Source organism: Calonectris borealis, chromosome W (assembly GCF_964195595.1).
Source record: "Calonectris borealis chromosome W, bCalBor7.hap1.2, whole genome shotgun sequence".
Lineage (NCBI taxonomy): Eukaryota > Metazoa > Chordata > Aves > Procellariiformes > Procellariidae > Calonectris > Calonectris borealis.
In genome coordinates, this window is record NC_134351.1 from 3,288,633 (window position 1) to 3,313,303 (window position 24,671).

Genomic DNA, 24,671 nt, shown 5'->3' on the forward strand with positions numbered 1-24,671 from the left:
AAAAATCAACATATTTCCAGCTTGTAACAGTCAGCACATTATTTAATTAAAAAACCCTTTTGAGATCAGTGTGATTTCCCAGAGGGAAAAAACATATTTAAATTACTTCGGCAGCTGATGCTCGCTGCAGTTATTGTGAGGCAGGGAGGCGGCTCTGCCCCAGACCCCCACCGCACCCACGAACGATGAGAGGAAGAATATTTTTAATGCTAATTCCCCATGCAGCCAGGTTATGGGGTCACCTTCACTTTGTTGAGTCTTCCTGGGAGGCTGCACGGGCTGATAATTTACAGCCCATTTACTTGGACACATTTAAATGAGGAGCCTTTGCACCCTGTGTAAGTTTTTTTTGGGTTTTAAAAACCTCCTGACTTCTAGGATATAGCAGGAATACATTACTGGGCATTGCTAAAGAGCTAGAAAATGCTGAGTGTAATTTTGATTTAAGCTCATCTGGAGGCATCACCTAGAAAAGCAGGTTTTTCCCCCCCCATTTTCCTTACAAGGCACCTGGAGCTCTGACTGGATAGAGGACACTATCCTGAATTAGGGACCGGATAGAGGACACTGTCCTGAATTATGGACTCATTTGAAGGCAAACCTGGTTTATCCACAGCGGGTGTCATCAGAAGATGTGGACTTTGGGCAAAGTATTATTTAGGAATTAGAAGCTCACATGGCAGCAGCAGGGAACGAAGGGTCCCATTAGTATTTTAATTTAATTTATTTCGTTACTTGTTTGCAAGGGTGCAGAATCAGGCCGACAGACCTTCGATCCAGGCTGCCAAGACGACCAACACAACCACGCTCTTTCCAGATGGAAGAAGACAAGAGACTAGCGATAAACCCACTCTTAATTAAACATTTGTCTTGCAATTACATACTTCTGAGTAATTATCACCATCAAGACAAACACCAACTGGATTACACAGAGAAGAGACAGACGGGAAAGGTTAATGGGTCTTTTTCTCCCTTTGCGATTATTCCTGAGATCTTGCAGAGGGAAGGGCAGGACGTCTGGAGAGCCGCTGCCACTACAAGGGAGGAACAAGCCCATTCAAGGAAGAGTGGGTCTGAACTGGCAGATTGTGAAGTTACAGGACTGAGAGGATGGATGATGATTTCTTCGAGGCTTGGTGCAGCCTAGACCATGGCCAACAACCTCCAGTGGTTGTGCATCATCCTTGTGTTTTACCATCCTCAAACTCCACGAGGGCAAACCTGAACCCATCGTTAAGGGCCCACAGCTTCGCTGCGAGGTTTTGGGCTCTGCAAACATCAAGGTTGGAAATCCCCAGAGATGGCTTCAGTTTATCCTTCTTGTCCCTCCTCCCACCCCAGCCCATCTCTCCCCACAGTGGGGTCAGCATAACAGCTGCTTCAAACACAATGTTGTCTCCCCTTGAATCAGCTCTTTCTACATTAAGTAACCCAAATTCCTTTCTCTTCCCTTGCATCAAACCTTTTTAGCCATCCTCACTTCCATCTTCTGGCTTCTCTTTAATTTGTCCTAAGATGCAACCAAGACCTCACAGAGAAAAGGTCCAAGCCAAGCCCCCACCTGTAATGAATACGTTGACTGCTTTCCATTTCTAACATAGAGTTCCCATTTGGTAAACCCAGTTATATATATTTTTTTAATTGGCTTGCTTTGCAATAGCCACACGTAATTGATTCCTACTTTAACCTGTGCTCCTCCGACATACCGCTGCTGGCCGGCTCATTCCCAGCCTGCCCCCGATTTCTCCTTCCCGTGGATATCTCTGTCTATCATCGTCCCAGAACGCGGCACGAGGAGAAGGTGAGGCAACGTTAGACTCGCGAGCTAGGGAAGCAGGATTGTCTGCAAATTGGATTTTAACAAAAATACACCAACGCAGCACACTGAAGTTCCGGATAATTCATTGCATCCAGCTGTAACTGAGAAGAGAAGAAAGGGATGTCCAGAGATGAGGTCTCTCTCCCTCGAGAGACGAAGGTGAGATGTAAGCAAGGAGATACTGGACAGAGATTTAACACCCGTACGCTCCCGTAGCAGGTATCATGCAATTGCAGGAACTCTGCAAGTCTTCCTGACATCCCCACGCAGCTCAAGACAGAGGTGCTCTGGCATGGCTGAAAGCATCATCTAAAACCTCACACTATTAAAAAAAAAACCAGGAAAATATGTATTATTAAGATCAAACATTTGAATAGTTTGAATAAATCTCAGACTCGCACAGCAACTGACTTGAAAAGTCACACTTATGGCCGTCTCCCCAAAATGAACCATCCAGAAGCAAGTTGCAGGTCTCTTCCCTGCTATAAATGAATCATTTTTCTACTTTGAAAAGGAAGGCTGCACAGAAAAGCAACCTCGGTGCGTTCCCAAAGGTTAATCTGATTTGCTGAGCCACAGCTGAATTATTAATGATTAGCGCTGCGGTTTCTATTAAGGAATGAGCATACAGGTAGCAACCATTACGCCAGCAAATCTTTTAAGCCAGCACAGCTCGTCTCTGTGAAGAAGCTCGTCTGACTCCTGGCCTGCTTGGGCTACAGGGAAATTTAATTATTTCGGCATAAATAACAAACATAAAACATTAGTTCATAATTGAAATGCTGCTCAGCACACGGCAGGAGAAGCTGCGTCAGCAGGGAGGAGTGAGACGAGGCTGGCCAGTGTGAAGAGATACGTGGGAACGGGGGCTGAGCTGCTCCTGTGAGCAAATTCCCCTTGAAATTAAAAAATAATAATTAAAAAAGTGAAAAAGGCAAACTTTTTCAATGGAATCAATCCACAAGACTTTTTCTGAGCATGAAACAGCTTTAAAATATTGCCAGGAGAGTCGAGGCAGCTCCAGCTCACAAAGGCTGACTTAAAGGCCTGGACTTATCATCACTTATTAATCTCACATCAATTAAATAAGCACTACTAAACTGGAATTGAAAAAAATTTAAAGCCATCACATTGCTATTCACTGCTATGATATTCCACTAGTTTATTTGCATTCAGTAAATCCATGAAGAATTGAGGAAATGGGAAAATCTATTTTCCTAGTGCAGTTCTCAAGACAAGGAAGCAGATGCTACTACCTAATACATCAAAGTACAAATACACTTAATTGGTTTCGATCACAGCTTTCCAAAATACTGGTTTTTATTCAGCGTTGAAAGCAACACATGTAGGAATAAACTTCTTCCATGTTTCTGTCTATACATATAAAATGCATTAAGTGCTTCTGCCTATACATAAACCCTAGCATGTTTAAAGTGGTTTCATTTAAACAAGTTTTTCTGCATTTTAATTGCATCCCAATTCCCAGGAAATTCCCCGTGACTCAAGTTAGATTAAAAAAAAAAAATCAACCATTTAATAAAAAAGGACCATTTAGTTTTTGTACTTTACTGTGGAAAATGGTAAGCCTAATTATGAGGATATTAAGTTTTGTAGCTGCTTAAATATATATTCTCCTGGTTATCACCTACACGGTTCCAAATTTAACCCAGCTCTTGTTTTTGGCTGCAGTCAACATGTCTTAAGGGGTCTTGTCCAGTAAGGATCAAGCACTCAAGGAAAAAAAAGCCCTATAAATGCAAAACTTGAAAAAATTAAAAATAATTATTTAAGTTAAGGTTTCCTGCTTTTCCGTGCTGGTCCTCAGCACAGGATTTCTCTGTAGGTAGCTGAACGGTTTTGTAACAAAAAGCCCTGCTGCTCCTCTGATGAGGGCAAGCTCATACTCACACACGTATGGGGCAGGGGAAGGCAAGCAGATTTGCCTATTTATCGAGTGATTGCAATTATGATGGTACAGCAAGACTATTTAGTCCCTTGAGCCATAGTAAGTACCGTCCTAGAGAAAAGTTTTTAAAATTTTTTTCATGTTTTAATTTTTTTTTAAATTAAGAGAACAATTTAGAGGATGACTTGATAAAAGTGTGGATGGGAGAGAGACCTTTCTCAACTCAGAGACTTGTGTCAAAGTCCTTGATATCAACTGTCTTCTTTACCCAGTATCCCCTTACACAGTTATTTACCAGCTTTGCTCAGTATTAACTCCCTATAAGCGAAGATCCAGCGTGAATGACATGAAACACTCGTTTTCTCTTCCTCCTCGTGGGCACTATGAAAGGGAACATGTGCTCTCACAGATGGAAATCACTGCCTCCTGAAATAACACGCAGCTAAACACCGAGCTAAATACTCACGGGTAAGAGCGCTTTGAGCATTGATTTCAACAGATAATTATTTCCATCAGTGCCTCTTCAAAAGAGGAGTTAAGGAGAACAAAAAAAATGCATTTTTTAAACCAACAAAACAGCAAAGCAACAGGAACAAAGAGCATTTTAAAAAGCAACTTCCCTTTGTCTCAGCTTTTTAGATGCATGCGTGGGTCCCCGACAGGCACAAAACCCAACTCCCCTGGGACCCTGCGTGTCGCTGGCTTTCTTCTTCCGAGCAGCACGGTCGGGCCGTTCATCAGTCCTGTTCCTGCCAGGCTTGCGCAATGTTGCTCTCTCCCTGTCGAACGGCATCTTTCCCATCCTCAAACCCACCCACCGCGCACAGGGCAATAGGGTTCGGTTTGATTTCTGACCGTCAAGGCCAAATTTAACAGACGTTTCTTTCCGCCTCTGCCCAAGACATTTACCACATCAGATCAGATTACCACAAACGTTAAGCTCCATGTTTTGTCTAGACCAGCCCGGGGAGGTAACTTTGCTCACCAAATACATACTCATCAACCGCTTCTCCTCTTCCTTACGCTGTTCCTTACGGCTCCCCCTGTGTCCAGGGGGTAGAGAGCAATGGGTGTGAAAGTACAAACCAAGCCATGTCCTGAGAAGAACAGATTAAGGCTGCGGGAAGACCATGATTCTTTTCTCGTATATCAGGTAATTAAATTTGTGTGACCTCAGTTTTATTTCCTTGTTTTCAGAAGCTGAAACATCAGAAGTGCTGACATTTGGAAGAGCGCAGGTTAGCACCGGAAAGCTGCAAGTTAGCTATATTTTGGAGGAGTATTACATTACACCATCTGGAAGGACTGTCAGAAGCACTTACTGGTATCTAGCGCTATTGCCAATTGTATGCTGATAAAAGATATGGTGAGCACTAGCCAAAGAGAAATAAGTAAACATACCGCAGAAGATAGTCATCTTTTGAGGCAACTCCTGGAGATGAACATTTTGTCCCCAAAACACTTTGGAAACCCCAAAAACTCATTCAAGAGGAGAGACAGGAACTCGCTGAGCTCTGGGGACACCAGGGCATTACAATTTTCCAGCTTACAAGTCAGTGTGAACTTTTTGAGGAAGAAAGGTGGAAGGGTACGGTAAGTGACCACAATCCATGGCTAGACCTCCTCGTGAGAAGTAAAAGGAAGAAAACACAATGTTAGGATAGGGTATTAAAATAATGAGCACATTTGTGAGAATCTGCCCGAGGGAAAATAGTTTAGAAAATTAAAAACTCCATAGTAACAGACTGAAAGCTGTTAACCAACATCTAATTAATTATAAACTGCAATCCCCACAACAAAGCATTAAAAGGAATTACAGGCAGGAAAAACACATTCATGCTGCAACCAAGCTTACCCAGACCAAAACAAGTACTAAGAAAAAAAAAAAAAACAGACAAAAAAAACCCAAAAAACCACCATAGTGATGATACCTCAACAGGAAAAAAAAAACAAAACAACTTTTGACAAAACTATCAGGACTTTACTGTGATTAGCCAAAATCAAGGTTATGTTGTATACTATCAGGTTTTGTTTTTTAATATCCAGCAGAAGGCAATCTCTAGGACCCCAGCCTCAACCTAATTATAAAAAAAAACCTGTTGGCAACAAGCAGCCATCGGGCTGTGGTGAGCACAATCACACTGCATGCTGGCACAAGCAATGCTCGGCCATTTTAGAAGCACAGGTTAGTCTTTGGCTACAGTTTGCCATTGCACCAGCTGTCAGAGGGCACAGTCGCTGCAAGCTTGCCCGATTTCTGTTACTCTCCCTCTACACCAGCCTTTAAATCTGCTAGAGGAGATTCTGTGCCCGGCCAAAAGGTCCCGCAGAGGTGCCGCAGCTGCGTGTTTCCTCTCCCTAGTGCTACACAGCTACCACAGGACTTCCACGATCCAAAGTCTTGCTCATTTGAACAGCGAGGAATCAAACCTTTTGAGAACAGCAACTTTGAAACAATCGTTAAGAAAGGGTCTCTCATCTTTCTCTGATGATAATAATTGAAACATTAGACACCTCTCAGTCTCGTTTGCCCATCAACAAGTTCCTTTTTAAGCCTGCCATAACTGTCCCATATACTGAGACCTTACAAAGTGTTCACTTGGACATGGTTCTTCGGGGTCCATTTGCAGCTCTTTTTGCTTCTTCCCCACACTTTTAAAGTTAAAACCACATAATCACAAAGTAAATTGCAGAGGAAGAAAAGTCAACATGCTGTAAATACTGAAATAGCCCCACATCCAACAGACCAACCTCCCCTCCAGGGACACCCATGCAACGGGATCTCCTCCTGGTGCAGGCTGGAGAGCTGATGAGTCAGATGATCGGAGGAGAGCAGAAGAAAACAGAAGTTAGGCTGCTGGACAGTCTGGAGCAAGTCACCTGGAAATGTCAAAACCAAGCATGAAATAAAAGGCCAGTGCAACTGCATTATGAGGAGATTTCTTTTTATTAAACAGAATGTTGCAAGACCTGAATCTTGAAAGACTCTTACGAGTACATGAAGCTGGGCAAAACAAAAAACAAAAACAAAGGACCTGATGATCCATGAACCTCTACACTTTATTTAATATAAAATAAGCTTTGCAAAGACCAGATAGACTCAACTAACACCTACGGAAACTGATTTTGCACTTCCTCCTATGCTGTGTGTTTATCTGAACGTAAAATATATTCCAATACTATGTAGAGTAGAGACCTCAGCTTGGATCTCAACATCCCAGAGCAAAAGACAAAAAAAACACCCCAAAAACCAACCATCCCACACACACAAAAAAATGAGAATCTAGGATTATATAGCACTCACCAGGATCTCTTTATTGAGAAAGTTCAAGTTCATTCAGGGTCTTTTGCTCATTAAATTGTCATCTTAAGACTGACAGAGTACAAGAGAAGGTATTTCAGGTTAGATGTTAGGATAACAGCAGATACAGGCTCACAGAAGAAAAAGATAGCTTTTCTTATCAAAACAGTTTTGATTACTTGCAGAGTTGATATTTATCACAATAATTCTACTCTGGAACTTACTACACTAATAGGTCATTTGAAAGCAACCTTTTATAATAAAAACTGTGATGAGTTTGACCAGTATTTTCAAAGTGAAAGTCAACATTTTCACTTAAAAAAACCCACTGCTCTACTGTTTCAGTCTAATGGCTTGGTCTGAGGGAAAAATCTGGCTGCATGATGAAGTATGAAAACCACATGGCTAACAGAACTACCGATCATTAGTCTGGAAATGTTTAAACCACCTCAGATCTTCCTGTTCAAGCAATGCAGGAAACTCCAAAACATACAATTAGGACAAGAAGAAAAAGATTAAGAAAAGGAAATCTGGAAATTGGTTTGAGGGATTAAAAAAAAAAACCCAACAATCAATTGCTTCCTTTGAGTAGCTACAGAGTCTTAAACACAGTCTCCAACTCAAACACAAAAGGAACATTATTAACATGCAGAGAATTTAACTTCCAAGTGCTGACCTGAAAATGTGATTAAAACCACCTGTGACCACAGGTGCGCCAATTGCCTATCTGGTTTGCATTTGTAATTTACCAAAAGACAGTAGTTCCTCTCAAGTTTTCAAAACAAAACTCAAATACTTCAAGGCCATTTGATATTGCCACTCCTAATTTAGGACAGATGTCTGAAAAATACTTCTTGGTCCCCACTACTGCCTTTGAGAAAACAAGAGAGCTGAATAGGAATGCCCACACATAGGATCTCTCTGCAGACAACAAAATCTCTCTGCATCTCAAAATACTTCTGCCTTCTGTATCTTGGGTAAGCAGAATATGGAAAGCTCATTAGCAGATGACATAGCGGACAAGTCTCGAGCCACGAACTTCTCTCACTCTCTGGCAGTGGCGCAGGATATTGAGGATCCCGTGGAAGCGCTTATCCACTTTCAGTTGAGTGAACTCTTTGATATCAGCCTCCACAATAAAAAATTCACCTGGAAAACAAATAATGACTTTGCTATAGAAATGACTATGTTGTAGGATACACTTAACATTTCACAAGTAACAATACAACCTCCTCTTAACAATTCCACACGCTGATGAAAAAATACTATCAGCAGTATGATGGCCTCACATTATCTCAGGAACTTTGTTCTACTTTCTAAATTTGTCACCAGAGAGAACAATTGCCAACCTTCCCACTAAGTTCAACTACCCTGCATTGTCCACAGGCCCCATTCAGCGAGCTCTGTCTGTTGTCAGCTGTATCTACTAACCTCTCTCAAACCATCCATGCTCCTCTACAGGGTATAAAGCCTGTAGCAGTCCAAAACACCACCCAGGGCCAGATCCGAGACGTTCCACAGATGTGCCAGAGATGGGGATAGTAGAAAGTCAATTGACAGCACACCTTGAAGAGCCTTGACGCCTAACAGCAAACTTCTCTTTGAGGCCTTGCCTATAGGTGTTCTGCTCTTAGTGACATCCAAAGCACTGACCTGAGCAAAACCAAAGAGATGCTCAGGATCTGCTTAAAGATGATAGCACAGCTTCACAGAGAAAGGCATCACACTTCAGTGTTTCAATCATGGAACACAGTTGAGTAGCAGCATAATTTGAATCCCAAGTAACTGCTTTGCAATATCTGAAATAAGCTGTGGCCTGATGACATTCCTTCAGCAGGCACTCAAGTTCTGGAATTGGCCTTTGCAAACAAAAGGAAGGAGCCCTGCATATGTCAGAGCTATGCAGCCCACCATTCCCTTGACTGCCATCAGATTTGGAAAAGAATAATTGTTTGTTGATTAAGAAAATGCAAGAAAAAGACTAACCACATGGAAAGGCATCCTCCGTGTGTCTCTCTAAGAAAATGGCATAGAAAGGTCCTGCATGAGAGCTGGCAGCCCATCCCTTCTTGTAGTTGATTAACTACTTCTAAAGGAAATTCTTATTATCAAGTGCTTGTAAGAAACCAAGGCCTTGACTGGAGTTAAAGCATTTAAAAAGCCTGCAACAGAACCCCAAGAAAAAGTCCCCACAAGCTAATAGAAGACATGAGGAAGGAAGGAGTTATTCTAAACACTCCATAGCTATATTCACTAGCTGTGATTTCCTGTTCAGTCTTTTACACTGCTCAGATAGGAGATAATTATAGATCTAGTAAGATGACGGTACATTTAATACTTCCTGTAACATGGCATAAGGTTTTAAACACGCATCTTCACAAAACTGTAAGAATGAAAAGCAATCTGAAACCAGGAACATGCTAATTAAGGTATAAGGAAGAAATGTCCAATTGTCTCTAAGAAGAATAAGTAGAAGGAAATAACATATTCTTCTGTCACAAGGCTAGGGGTGTTTTTTCTTTGGAAAAAGAGGATAGCATTCTCCCTCTTCCTTTTACCCTTAAAGTAAGGGAGAGGCAGCAGCATCTTGGATAAGATGGAGCATCTCTTCTTTCTATTAAGTTACTGGAGAGTCCTTCCAGTTTAACCGATGCTAGCTGGAAAGCTGAAGCTGACAGGAAAGCTTTTATTTATTTATCAAACAAGTACAATGTAGGTTTACACAGGCAAATCTATGTTTTTATGTAAACATTTCATCTTCAAATTCATCTTAAGAGTGATCTAAGAGGACACACACACTACTCTAAAGGAGCATCCAAGGAGGTGGCAGCCATTAGAACTAAGGTCCCAGAGTGCTGCCTATAGGCACAGGGTTCCCCAAAATATTGCTCAGAGCTGAAGAATAACAGATCGTGTTTTCTCAGACTGGGCCATTTTGAGGGTTGGTGACACAGATGTCTAATAGGAAGTAGAATCTTCCAGAGACAATAACTGTCAAAAGCTGGAGGTCTTCCCCCAGATGGGAACTATGCTGAAATCTCAACAGAGCTTGCAACACTGCCAAATTTGCATACAGATGAGAAGTGGAAAGTTTGTTTACTAGGAAAAGAAAAAACCTGCATAACTGCTTAAAATATAACTACAGTTGGATAGAGACCATTTGCCATTTCCAGTAATAGGGCAATACACGTAAATGGTGTTAGGAACCCAGGAATAATCTGCATACTGGTTTCACAGTCTATTACATGTGGGGGAGCATCAGAATGTCCTGAATCAGTGCAGAATACGATTTCTTCTTATATTTGCCCAAAATTCAGGGCAGCAACATTCGGCACAGCAGGATCTTTTTTATGAAGAAACCAGGGCTGGATAGGGGGTGGTGGTTTGGTTGGAAGCTGTAGGTCCATGCACTAAATAACTAGCTAAACTAACTGAATCACGTTACCGGCTGGGAAGTTACCCTGATAAACCAGGCAGCATCTTTTCTCATCTTGAAATCAGAGGAAGAGGTCAGTTGGCAATCAGCCCAGCCTGCGAAACTGTGGGAATCCTAAGCAGAGACACTCACAGCAGAAATTTAAGCAAACAAATCAATGAATGCACAACCTCATCCTGAAAAATGCAATGGATAAAGACATTTAATCATTTTGTGCTGGTCAGATAAGAACCATCTGACAGCCTGCCAGACCTTTTTCTCTAGACTTTCTAGATGATTAGTCACAACAAACAAAAACAAAACAAAAAACCTACCACACACACTCTCTCAGATGCTGAATGTCCTAGTTTCCTAACTGAACTTTCCGCCATAAACAAGAAAATAAAGACTGTCTCTCAGGTACTTGAAGAAATTAAAAACCTCATTTTTCCAGGCTTAAAAAAACCCAACAACTTTCTGGTAGAAAATTATCTCAGACTAGTTGTAGCTTTCTCAATTTGCTAGAATGGCTCCTTCATTGCAGCTGAGGCTGCCGTGGATCACAAGCAGCATTCCAGGCCTAGGAGGGTCCTTCTAGTGTTTAGCCTATAGCCTCCTCTATAGCCATGGGCTCAAACTCCTTACTATTGTCCTGAGGACAGTAACAGTTAAACCAAAAAGATACTGTAAGTTAAAAATGATGAAGCAAGTATTTTAAGAAATCCCAGATTAGTATGAGCCATTGTTAGACTGAAGCAGAACTTGTCTAGAAAAAAACCAAACCATCCGAGCCCAAATCAGAAGCCAGTCCCGTGAAGTAGTCTAGCTGCAAGCCTTTAGCTTGTTTTTATCAAAGTCCTTTACAACACTGACTTTCATATGACATGTTTATCCTATAGGTCTCAAAATAAAGGGCCAGGCATGTCCATCATATCAGAATTCCTTCCCTACAGAAGAGATGCATTTAGAATCTAGAGGTTAGTGATGATTATCACCATACCATAAATATTGAGAGTCTTGATCAGCGACAAATCCAAAGGAAGGAAGAAAATGTCATAGTTTGTCATAAGGTGACTCCTGAGTACCCAGTGAACACGCTTAGGGCAGAATGTTCTTGTGTTCTGTCCAGGGCAAAAATCGAGAGGCAGGCGATAAGGCGCTGTCAGAAAAAGAGCTCTCTTTCTGTGAGACAGAAGAGTTTGCTCCACGCTTTATGTCTGAACTTGGAAACATGAGGGCATTCTAAGGACATTGCCAAGCTTGATATGTGCCGTACACCCCTCTAGGAATAATTACGTACTTATTCTCAAAAGGAAAGGAATGTCAAAAAGGAGATTTTATATTAGATTTATGTGCCACATATCTTTGGAGAAAACTAACCTGTAAGTACAACTTGCTTTTAAACTGAGAGACATTTTGGTGCTTTTTCACTCCCTCTATGCTTTTAGGAGGAGAAAACTTCTTAAGGTTATCAGACAGTCCTGTCTCTTCCACAAAGCCACTGCAGCATGACTCATTACCCAGATTTCTCAACTTCAGAACAAATTTTTAATAGTTCATTGTCCATTCCAGCTTAAAAACTGAAAATGCAGTTTATGCAGTTTGGTTATCAAACTAGGAGTTTCCAGAACTTGTAATGATTCCAAATTAAATCTTTGTGCACTCAAAGTTTTTGCTACAACACACCGTGAAAGTGACATGTTTTCAGTGAAAACATATAAAAAGTAACCAAATCAGTTATGGGAAAACTCTTCAGTCACAACAATAACTCTTGTTGCTACACTATAGGACTTTATCCAGAAGAGGTGACTGGATTTTATACTGACTACCCAGTTCTGTATAGTAATATAACATTTATATTCCTTATGGCCTGGGATCTGATCTGGAGATGAATCTCATTTCTGTTCTCCTCCCCTTATACCAAGGGAGAACCAGAACTTTCATTGCTCCAGACTGTCGAAGCGTCGTTCGCCCCTGTAGTGGATAGGAATTCTTCAGGGCCAAATCTAATTTAGACTGTGGCACCCCATGCTGGGAAGGGAGGGAAAGCCCTGCTAAGTCTACAGATTTTTTTTTTTTTTTCTTCTTTTTCCTGTTTGCCACCTGAGAATAAGCAATAGCAGGTTTTCTAAAATTTTTCAGGACTGATGGTTTTAAACATTCCCACAGGTTAAATCATTCCACCAACTACCAGAGTACTTGGATGGACTATTTTCTGAGAATGAGATGCTATAAGTTACACTTTAACATGAAAAGCATGTGCTGTCATTAGTCATTCAATATCTTGTCCAGTATTTTTATACTTGTGCTGCAATATCCAAATGCTATAAGTTTGGTACTAACAAAGGAAAAAAAAATACCTTTTGTATCCTTAGTTTCTTCTTCCAGGAACCTGTGGTAGAGGTTTCTGGCTGCTGCATTCATAGATTTCAAAGGCTGATGCAGGATCTTGTACTTGCCCACCACAGCCTTGTTCATATCTTTAACAACTGCATTAACCTGATTATATGTTAAACGACCTTTCATATACCTACAAATAAAAATAAAAATCAGAAAGTCACAAATGAAGTTCCGTGTTTATTTTTCTCTTTCATCAGCCATAATTGAACATGCTATTCCTAGTTAGAGGTGGTTTCTTCTGCTTTGTGTTAATGAATAAACATAGTAGTTAATTTTGTTCATTTCCTTGATTGTTTAATCATGTTGAAAAGCCAGAAAGATGAAACATTAGAAAGCTAAATTAAGAAGTAAAAAATATCCAGTGCTTAAGCTGTAAAGAGCTTTTCAAAATGGAATAAAGGTTGCTTTATAGCATACCACTTAAACTACAAATGCAAAAAAATCAAGCAACCTTGCAGAAAACATAACATGACCCAAAACTGGAATTAAATGTTTCTGCCTGAGAGTACAGTTTGGTTCATATTATAATCATAAATAATCTGTGTTTGATCTTACAGCCATTCCTTTGGTTTTTTTGAAGAAATATCAGTTTTGTGTTCTTTTCTGTATTTTATTGTCCAGCCTACTGAGCTATACAGACACAGTTCTGCACTACCAACATCCGCTTCTGAACTTTCAGAGCATTTCATAAAACTAGTACTAAAACAATAAGATCTGTTGATAACAGCCTAGAGGTACAGGAAGCACAGAAGATAAAAACAAAGCGATGTGGAAATATTAGAGCACTGGAATATTTGCAAGTAAAGACTATTCAGCATGCATTCAAGGAAAAGGAAACATGCTACGAACTGAGAAGCCATTATATAAAAATGAACTCTGAAACTCATATGACAAGCAGTAAGCTAAATACAAAGCAAAACCCCGGAAAACACTGCAGTAAAAACCAGGGCAACCTTGCAACTTGAATTATCCCGTGATCGCCATTCAGTTGTTACAACAAACCAAACGTGGCTGTTTGCATTTGGTTCAGTATCAGTTTGCAGATGTGTGGAATTGAGAAAAGCGTTACAATTCATTTTAAGAATGAATGGGGTTCTTTAGGTCAGGACATCAGGCGGCTAAAAGCTGGAGGACAATAAGACTGAAAAGATCAACGAACAGGAAATTCTTCCCTCATTTTAATCTGAATGGAAAAACTCAATCTTTGGAAAACATACAAAAAATTTAAAGCATAAATAGCTAATCAGTTACAAATTCAATATTCCAAACCAGAATGTAGGTGGGCATTCTACAATTGCTGACTAAAAATAAGTGCATGGTGTAGATTTTAATAATAGCCAGTCCCTGCCGGGGAGACAGGTCTGCACGGGGTGTGTAAAAACTCCTGAAATCAAAGCAATTGCTCTAATTTCAGACTGAATTGCTACTAAGTTATTTGTAGCCAGTTTTCAACTTTATTAATATTTTGATTAACCCAGATTCAAAGTTGGAGTTTTTATAAAAAGCTATATAAAATGGCTTTTATATAAAAGCCATTTTTATAAAAATGCTCTACTTGGCACACACATAACATCTTTTCAAATAAAAGCAGCACTACCACCCCTGAAATGCAGTCACACTTGGCATAAACGAGTAACCCAGCCTATAACCATAGAAGGGCTTTGCCTGTATACATTAACTGCTATTTATTGCTCTATCTGCATCCCTTAGCCTATTTAAAAAGTCACAGGGGAATGCGCAGAGCTATGAAGATTAAGGCCAGAGGTATAAAATACCTATATTTAAGTTCCTATGCTCCCACTATCAATAGACATACAGTGAATACACTTAATAAAGCCAAGAGAACACCTCAGCTCATCCAAACGCAGGAGGGATTCAGTTGCCTAAACCTCAGAACTGCGCTCTTTGAGAGGCCCTCAGGCATCCAAGATGCTCATACGGGGCTAGCAGATGTGCTGGGGTTTACAGAAAATTCAGGAACTAAAGATCTGGCAGTACATGCTAAAATATCTCCAACGGCACCAGAGAATTCTGCTTAGGCGACTGCAGTATGCCATTAGCAGCCAGGCAGCAGAGCTGTTTTCTGGTTTCACCGATTATACTGACTAGACATTCAGTGATAAGAGTGGGAGTGGGGGCAGTCGGTGAGCGTGGAGACACCCGTGTCACAGACACTTAAATGTAGGCACCTTAATCTGAAACTAAATTCTGTCAAAAGCAACTGGAATTTTTCTGCTGTGCATAACTGTAAACATAAAAACTTCAGCTGTTCCACAGTATTCTCATGTTTCTATCCAGCCATGGCTAGCAAATCCATAAATGCTGACATTTATTTCAGTCCATACGTACACTAATATAAAAATACAAAGCTGAGAAGTACCAAATTCAACCATTTAATTTAGATTTAAAATAACTTTAGTCTGCTTCACTACACCAAAAGTAAAACCATTCAGAACTTTTTTCTTTAAAAAAAAAAATCACCAAAAAAACCTCCCAAAAAACAAAAAAACGAGTGACCCAATTTCTTTTTATAATCCACAGAAGCCCTTTTCAAAGCATTTTTTTCTATAGGTATGAAAACCAAAGCACAATGCTATGTTCTTCAAAGATAATAACAACAACAACAACATATCACATATATACCACTCGAAAAGAGATAAATCTCCTAATGGCCAACCCTGCTCCCTCAAAAACGCTTCGGCTAAAAGAAACATACGTTCGCCCAAATTACCATCTTCTGAGACTTCAGAGTTATAATGAATGTGCAGATTCTAAAAATATCTTAAGCAGTAAGAATTTTAGAGACAGAATAAAGCAAGCATTTTCTTTTGCCTTGAATTCAAAGTTAACTGAGACATCTGTGCAACTTCCTTTTTCTTCCTCCAGAAAGTGTCTTTCTTCAACAGATTTGAAGGCTAAGGTAATTTGTGAGTTTCTAACTGTGCAAGAGTATTCTATCAGATCAAGGTGCTCCGTACCTGTGCCTTAACACAGCATGCACCTTTGTTAAACACCTGCTGCAAAGTTCTAAAAATATGAAGCTACTGAAGACTGTATATCCCTTTTAGTGCCCTAATGATGTTAGGGATAGATTCTCCTTCATTTTCAGCACAAAGGGGGTGAAAACCACCTAGATTTTTCAATCACAATCTACCACAGCTGTGGTAGGAAGGGAGAGACAAATGAGACTCTTGGCTGATTCAAAACCCACGATACCCAGCTGGTAAGGGATTTAGAGACATATGTGATGCATATGCACAGTTATGCCTTATTAAGTCCCTCAGACAGGCTTCGCATAGGCACAGTCCTGTACTAGCACAACCACGCGGCGCCGGGACCAGAGCTCCATAAAAATGCAGTAGTATCCCTTGTTACTGTTGCCAGCAGATAGAAAGAGATCCTACATCAGAACCAGTGCTGACCTGGAGAATTGGGATATGAACCTAATTCTCATTCTTCTAGGAGAATGTATTAGGTGTGAGAAAATTTGGGTCACAAACATTTGCTGCTTAGATCTGATTAAATAGTATGTGAAATTGCAAGCTTAGTGGACTCCCCCAATCTTGTATTACAACACTGCCAGACAACAGGAAAAACTGGTAGGTTAATAGATCTATTTAAATTCATGTGAATCTTCCTCCACAGAACAAATGTGCTTTTCCCATCTGAAGAAAAATATTTCTATAGCCCCACAAGCACAGTCTAAGATGCAACCTTTCTATAAACCAGCAGTTAATATAAGAGTATCCAGCTGGCCTCTGTCCCCATTCTCCCCACCTGCAAACAGCAGTGGAAAACCTTCCACTTTCAAGGATAATGAAACACTTTAAAGGGTTATCAGGGAAGATCGTTAGCTTTAACTGGAGGTTAAAACAACATTTGGCTGGAATGGTCTATGTCTACTTCTCTTGCCTTAGCAGAGATAAAGACCAAAAATTCCCATGCTCCAGCTTTACCTTTCCAAAATTTTTTCAGGAGAGAAGTACCTAAGGGAGTAAATCCACCAACACTAGGGATGACCTGTAGAATAAAAATACCAGGTGCATGCACTTTTAAGAAGCAACCAGAAGAGTCCTTTATTATTAGCTCAACATTCAGGCTCCTTCATTTTTTGGATTGAGCAATTTAGTGGAAGAAAATGGACATCGCTCACCTGAAAATTTTGAAAGCTATTGGAAAGATGATTTGAAAACCTCAAGTAAAACACAGACTCAAAAAAAAAAAATTCTTATTGAAAAAAGTGTTGTCAGGGAACACACTGAATCTAGAGTCTAGATAACAATTTAGCCTTAGGCATCAACAGAATTTTCTCGTTTTTGCAGAAATATTTGTCATTGTCCCAAAAATGTCTTTTAAGAAAAGTTATTCCTACATGACAGACTTCAAGGATATCTGTTAATCAGGTCCTGTTGGTAGGGGAAAAAACCCACAGCTTTCCATTCCAGAAATTTGGGATATTTCAGTGGGAGGTGTTTTTTGCTTTTAACAAGTCTGATTTCTTTTCCTGTCTCAAAACAGATTGATAAGTCAAGACTTGAAGATTTCAGAAACCAATAGTCGGGTCAAATAAAAAGCACATTTATAATTATTTTTCCTTTTAAGTGTAACCATACCTTCCATCTTTTTTTTTTAAATGTCAGTTCTCAAAACAAGAAGAGAACCCATCTATTAGCTAATATATTTCTGTTCATACAATTAAAGTGACTTTTGAGATAAGAGGTTTGGGTTTTAACTCATTAGTTCTGATCTTCCCAACATATACATAAAAAAAGAACCTAATTAGCTCTATTCATTTCATTTTCAGGTTTGCCAGTATTGCATATAAACTATTTGGAGCTATCACCGTGATGTTTCATCCTGTGGAACATTGAAAATTTCAAAACATCTCTGTCAGTCTCAGTTCTGCAAGAGCTCCCTTTCCCAAACCTAGTTTGCCACCCAGATTGGCATGACAGGGTCTAAGAAAAGCCATGCTTACTTACGCAGGAACACTTTCAAATTCTTCTACAGTTATTAAGGGTGCTTCTTTAATAAGTCTCGGCTCTTTTGTAGGTTTCTTTGCACGTTCAGGTTCTACAACTTTTGTTTGTTCTTCACATTTCACAGTTAGCCCAGTGATGCTGTAAAATGAATGAATATTAAGTGTATAAATAGCAGATAAGTAGTAAGGAGAATACCATTATTTTATCAAGTCTGCTTACTTACAGACCTAAGTTCCAACCCATCTGTTAGGCTGGATGAACACAATTCACGATCTTTCCTGAAAGAAAAATAAATAAAGAAAGCCTACTCCATTTCAAATTGCATACTTTAGCTGACTTCATTATAGCTCTTCATTTCTCTGCTAGAGAGGCTGCTAGCAGGTGAATTGGAAGCAGTCCAAATGCAGCACAGAGCAGTTAAGAATTCAATGTACCATTACATTTCACAGAACATGAGGCCTCGCTTTTTATCAGATGAACCACAGCACAGAGCTGCAGCCTAACAGGCAGATTTGAAATACTTCACAGCTCTTTGAAAGAAGTTCAAACCTTGGGAAGCCTGACTCATCCATTAATCTTTTGCAGCAAAGAAATTCAACACCATCCAGCAGGCTGGGATTTTTTTTTTTTTTTTTTTAAAGGCAAGATCCCAAAAGCCAAGGAATTTCCTGCTTTGAGTGATTATTACAGCATCATTTTTATAAATCCACTCTTCCTCCAAACCCTCAGCTTAGAGCCTCAAATGCCGAACTATTTGCCAGCCACCCACCTAGCTGCTCTCCTACTTATCGGTAGGAAGACAGCAAAGAGGACGCATTTGGCCAAATTCACTGTCACCTCAGTACAAGGACATTACTGGGCTGTGAGGCACAACAGTAACTAAAGCAGTATGGAGCTGACCTGTCACAAAAACCAGATCCTCTACTTCGATCTCACCTTCCCACAAGAGGGGATCTTTGTTTGACGTGGGGCCCTACAGTCTGTGAGCAGCACAGCAGTGCCTCTGCTGACCTGAGGGCCGGGATTTGATGTGTCACTTGATGTGACACCCCCAAACCCAGTGCCCCATTTCCCAGGGACTGCAGCGCGGAGGACAGCGAGTGCCACCTGCTGGACTCCCAAACTGTCTGGTCCGTGACACAGTGGCAGGGGGAAGCTCTGCTCCCTGCCGTGCCACAACACAGAGCCCTTCTGAAATCCAGGACACCAACAGTTAAACTAATTCAGATGTAAACATCTGAAAAACAAGGTGAGGCCCTGCACAAAACTCATCCTGGCACCCTGGAGCTAGCACTAGTCACAGGGAATGTCAGCAAAAAATAGTGAAAGGGAAGGGTGGAGATTTTTGGTGGTGTTGGAGGTGGGTTTGGAATAGAAAGATAAACACAAGGACCAAAGGAGGTGAATTTGCGTCTCGAAACTTAACTCCTCCTGTACTTCACTCCAATCTCCTGCCATCCTCCTCACTGCAACAAACCTCTTATCTTTTCTAGATGATTCCCCGCCCGCAGGTACTTCTGCTTTGGGTTCCTACCCACTACCCTGCCTGTGCAATGCTGCAATGAGATAGTACACATACAGCTTCCCTGCTGACCTGCACCATGAAGAGAAAGAACTGAAGCTTGTATTCAAAATCCGGGTTTGGTGTAGTGAGAAACTGCTCTCTCAATAAACATCTGGAACACAAAGGGCTTAGATACATTGAACTTGCTTTTTATTTCAGTGAGATTCCTCCAGTTAATAAGAACATCAAAACCAAGAACACAGGAGAGAAACAACAGCTACAGCCATGAATTGTTCAATTTGTCTGTGTGGGCATTTTCATTCTTTCTGAGATTTGAAGGCCTGTCTCACCAGTGTTCAAGTGCTCACTCTGCTTTCTGCATTATTTATCTCATCATATTCACTCAACAGACAATTAGTACTCAGCTCCCCAAGCATTTTGGGACATAGAGGAACAGAAATGAAGAGGGTCAACAGGTGAAGGTTTGGGGAAGAGGACTGAAGACCCATTTACACCGATACAGATGGGTTCTGACCAATTGTGGTCTGTCGGACAGTGACAGAGCACAATCTGTAGATTGTAGATAGCTGGCAGAGCACAATCTGTAGAAAATTATTAGAAAAACTTGCTTAGTTTTACATGTGTGCTTCTGTTTAGAAAGGGAAAGAACATCTAAACTTGTATCACAATTAACTTCTTGATCAAAAGCAGGACAAGATTGGAAGGGAAACCAACATCCTAAAGAATCTTTCTGATATCAGAGGTAATACAATCACTAAACAAACCTCATTTGCATGTAAACAATTCCCAGGAGCTAACGTAAAGTTAAGGTAAAGGTTTTTCCTAAATTAAGAAAGTAAGTTATGAAAAGAAGGCAGAACCCCAGTGATAATTTCTGAAGAACTTCCATTCTTTCACACACAAAAAAATAAATTCCGCAACATCTAAATCGAAAAGGAAATAGAAAAGGAACAAGACATCTCTAGACACATTTTAGGAGGCTGTTTCCTAAATTGAGGGTTCATATCTAAAGGGTAGCATTTAGAAAAAAGCTTCTGTACAAGTCATCTCTTTACCAGGTAAGACTAGTCCAAGTTTCAATACAAGCAGTACCTACACAGATGAGAATATTGCTACACACTATCTAAAATTACAGTTCATTTTTCTCTTCTGTAACCTTGTTTCCACATCCTTAACCTTTTACTTTGCTGGAATACACTTGTAATGTTTTCAGCCTGAGGCTTGTCTGGCATTAGGAGCAAGACCAGGTAAAGCTGATAGATTCAGGGCACATATTGGAAGCACTGAATTCAAATAGCCTGATGCATAGCCTTCCAACAAGCTACAAGGGTCAAAACAAGTTCTGGGATCTCCAGATGTTAGAATCTAGAAGATACCCCCACCTGGCATACGCTAACATCACTCAACAATAAAAAGCAATTCCAACAGGCCAGAGAAAAAGCTGACCACTGTGAGAAACCTAGTGAGAGTTATAGTGTCTTAGAAGCCTTTTGAATAATAGATATTGTTTCACATACTTGTGTCTCATTCTCTCACTTGAGCTACAATATTCTGAACAGCTTCTTAGTATAGCCCTCTCAAAGGCAGGTGGATGTCATTGCTAGCTAAAATAAATGCCAGGCTGCTGCAGGGAAAGGAGAATTAAAATGCCACAACCATAATTCAAATCCCCACAGAAAGGTGATTGAGTTAGAGGATTTTTTTATTTTTTTTTTAAATAATATTTGGAAGGGTAGTGTTGAACTTCAGTTCTAGTGACCCAGCATTTGGATCACTAACCCACCCTTCAATCCTTCAGCACTACAGCTATCAAATCAGTGTGTTTGCAATTCTAAAGCAAGGAATGCTCAGATTTATGGAAGAACTAGCTTTCTACTGCAATGGCACACCTGCCACTGGAAGCTTCCATCTGAACAACTTGGTATTTTATAGGTTTTACCTGAGGGATTTGTTACTAGGGTGCTAGCACAAGCCTGGTAGTGATCAGTCAAGAGCAAACTCCAGAATCAATACGTATAACCACCTTAGCTCACACAAGTTCACAGTTAATATACAGTAAAAGGAGTAGAGCTGTACAATGCTGTAACGGGACACTGCCAGGAGCAGCCCAATACCTCCATACGCATGTACCACATACCAGCTCTGAGTTGGTTTAGGCAGATGGGGAGGAATATTTTTACGGAGATGCTGTGCTTCATTTTGATCTCTCTCAGCAGACTTCTGGAGATCCTGAAATTAATGTTAGACTATCAGAAATCTGAAACTTAATGTCAAGCAAGTAAAATTAGTTTATTATTAGGGCAATGCTAAAATAATTTTCTAACTTAAGAGGTGTTCTTTGCTCTCTCCCCATCCTTTTACCTCTTTACCTCCCAATTTCCCCAAGAGCAACTAGCAAAGCTCAGAAAAACAAAGCTAAGAGTGAGAAAACATAAGCTTGTCTGTCCTTGCCCTCAAAGTGTCAGAGAAATTTGAGTGGCCAAGAAGTAAATCTTTAACAATACACCCTAGCAGGTCTGGGCAGGGGAACGGTGGTGGTGATGAAGAGATACTACAGGAAACTCATCTACATTCCCCAAACAACACTTTCACAAAAGACTTAACACATGAAAGCAACTTAACACATGAAGGCACTGCAAACACACGCTAAAACAACAGATAAATATTCTAATGAAATCGTTTTCATAGCTATTGCAAGGATGTAAAAATAGAACTGCTTTTTAGATCACAGTATCTATTATGATAAAGACATGCGTTCAACATATAAAAATTTTATTTTTCAAGGTTTAATGTCACCATGCTGGAGAGCTGCTTAATAAGCCATCAGTAAGCTTCCAAGTCCCAGTTCCACTTATAAGCAGCCTCATGCATCCAAACATATCAGATAGAAAAGAACAATTATATACTTATCAAAGATTCCTTTGAATCTTTCAGTATCTTAGGAGCAGGAAAAAAGATTACTTTTAGCAAATTTTTCAGTTTTTCTTGCTGTTGAACTTCCATTTCCATTTTATTCAGGAGATCATGCAAGAGAACCATCTCATGTCCTATTTTACAGAGCATAGATTTGAGGGATGGTTCTTGACCTGTCAAAGAAAGAACATTAAGCCAAAAAGCCAAAACACCTTCAACACAAAACTAAAATCCCATTTTCCTCGCCTCCACAAGCAGTGATTATCTACTAACTCTACGCTCCCCAACCATCATATCTTCCCAAGAGAAGCAGCAATACTCACTGGTCAAACAGTCAACCTCCTACTCCATACAGACAACAGGGTTCAAAGCTGCTGCAGGAATAAAGGTCCCTCTCCAGCACGATGCTGGAAAGCACTAAGCTATACCCACTACCACTGTAGGTTGCAGGTGGAGGACACAGCTTTTAAACACAGCCTGGCTTTCTCCTTCATGATCTCCCTCTGTTTAGGGGAGCTAGAAAGCTACTGTCCTCTTTGGAAACAGTTATAGTTCCTCTTCAAACAGGAGGTTAGTCTAGATGACCAGATGACCCTCCCAACCAACCTTCCAATGATCCTGTGTAATGTCTATTCGTGCCTAGCAAAGGGTAAGAGATGAACCTAGAACATTCAGATCAATTTCAGTACCTCAGTTTAAATAAGTTTACTACCCACTGCATGTTTACATCACAGCCAGGCACTCCTGGAATGCTAGATCAAGACACCTGTATAAACCTCCATCCATGCCTTTGCACATTTTTGTAAATAGGCTTAATTTACTCGCCAAGATATTTTTTTCTTCTCCCATGTGGAGATTTCCCCCCCAATATATAGAATATAGGGTGCATAACCACCAGTCTCCAAGTCCCTCAGAGGAACATATTTTCACTTAGCTCATGTTATCTGCTTGGCACCTGGTTCCCTGATAATGCTCCCTTTCTGCCATCCTTGCTCACTTTTTTTGTTGTTGTTCTCTGTATTTTACTTGATTTCCATTTCATATTATGTTCCTTGTCTAATTAGAGCATTCCCATTTGCTGCAAGGAGGTGCAAACCAAAACCCTCTCTTAATTTCTTTTACCTATGTTTCTTAATTGAAGAGACTTTTTAATATTTGAAATCTTCATGTTGATGTGAAAGCATAAGTCTTCCAGGTCTGAGGACGCCATATTCCTCTATTATCATGCTGAGGGGAAATAAAAAAGAATGCAGTAATTTAAGAAAGACCTAAGGTGCAAACACTAAGCACACAAGCAGAATTTTAAAAAGGACCCTGATGTGTCAAAGAAGCAAAGGGAACTTAAATGAATCAATAAATGGAGTAACTACCTCTTATTTTACTAAGCTGAAAACAGGAGAGAAAGTACAAAGTGACTGGCATAAGACAAGACAAATCAATTTCCCTGAACTCTGGAGATAAACACAGTGTAATATCGGTACAACGATTCCTCATGAAACTGGGTAAGTCTTTATTATATTAAGGGGTTCACTACTAAAGGAGTTAGAAATTTACTGCAATAAACAAGAAATATCTGGTTTACGTCAAGAACTGCTATAAGGCTCTCTCAGAGAGCTTGGATGAGATGATCAATATTTAAAGCGATTTTTTAATTTTTTAAAAGACCAGTAATTAAACAAAAGAAAATATGCACTTGCTTGGTAGCAGAGTATGGAGACACAAAAAGTAGCATTATATATCGATTACTCTTGTGTAAGTATACTTATTAACTCTATTACAGAAAATAATTGATAAGAAAACGTTGCTGAAACGCATCTTCCCCAATCGCAGAGTAACAAGCCTCCATTTAACACTATTGTCTGCCAGTCCTTGTACTTACAGCGCTCACACGGCTCCCTCTGGTGGTTACCTCGCACCTGAAAACGAAGCTTTTATTTTGCTCTTAGTTTTAAAATATCATGAACTAGCACGCTTGCTAAATTAGTTATTAGAGATCTGCTGATTTCCACGCCTTCCATACCTTAGGAGAAGCCGTTACAACCCGCGGACAGCCCCCGCCCTCCCTTTTGCCTCACGTCCTGACCCAACACGAGTATTTCCTCCCCCAGCGCCCCGCTCTCACCGTTGACGAGGACCGGAGCCGGCTCGGGGCGGTGAGGAGGAAGGCGGCTCCCCGCGGGAGGACCCCGGCCGGCTCCCCCGGCTCTCGGCGGCAGCGTCGGTTCAAACCCGCCGCGCTCGGGCGGCCGTTGAAGAGCGCAGGCGCCTGCGCGGCAGGCGCCGCCGCGGCCGCTGCCGGGAAAGGCGGGAAGGGCGGGAGGCGGCAGTGCTGAGGGGACAGGCTTCCCGCTCCGCTTCCAGAGTCCCAGAGGGCTGCCCCCCAGGGATTCCACTAATAAAAAAAACCCTC

General features: G+C 40.6%; 1 protein-coding gene across 2 annotated transcripts; it reads right to left on the reverse strand.

Moving 5' to 3' along the window:
- Nucleotides 1–4,683: 4,683 nt before the first annotated feature.
- On the reverse strand, nt 4,684–24,536 carry LOC142075117 (SKA complex subunit 1-like). 2 transcript variants are annotated; one of them, XM_075136141.1, is made up of 9 exons: nt 24,384–24,536; nt 23,384–23,488; nt 22,310–22,434; nt 21,486–21,577; nt 17,824–17,961; nt 12,802–12,971; nt 6,477–8,175; nt 5,127–5,348; nt 4,684–4,822 (listed from the first exon to the last, which is right to left on the reverse strand). In XM_075136141.1, exons 2-7 carry the CDS (start codon nt 23,469–23,471, stop codon nt 8,027–8,029), a joined length of 762 nt encoding a protein of 253 aa, XP_074992242.1. In that variant the 5' UTR covers nt 23,472–23,488; nt 24,384–24,536; the 3' UTR covers nt 4,684–4,822; nt 5,127–5,348; nt 6,477–8,026. The 2 variants fall into 2 exon arrangements, with proteins under 2 accessions (XP_074992242.1, XP_074992241.1); XM_075136140.1 differs by lacking the exons at nt 4,684–4,822; nt 5,127–5,348 and adding an exon at nt 18,051–18,101 and having other exon boundaries at nt 6,377–8,175; nt 24,384–24,525.
- Between the last annotated feature and the right edge of the window lie 135 nt (nt 24,537–24,671).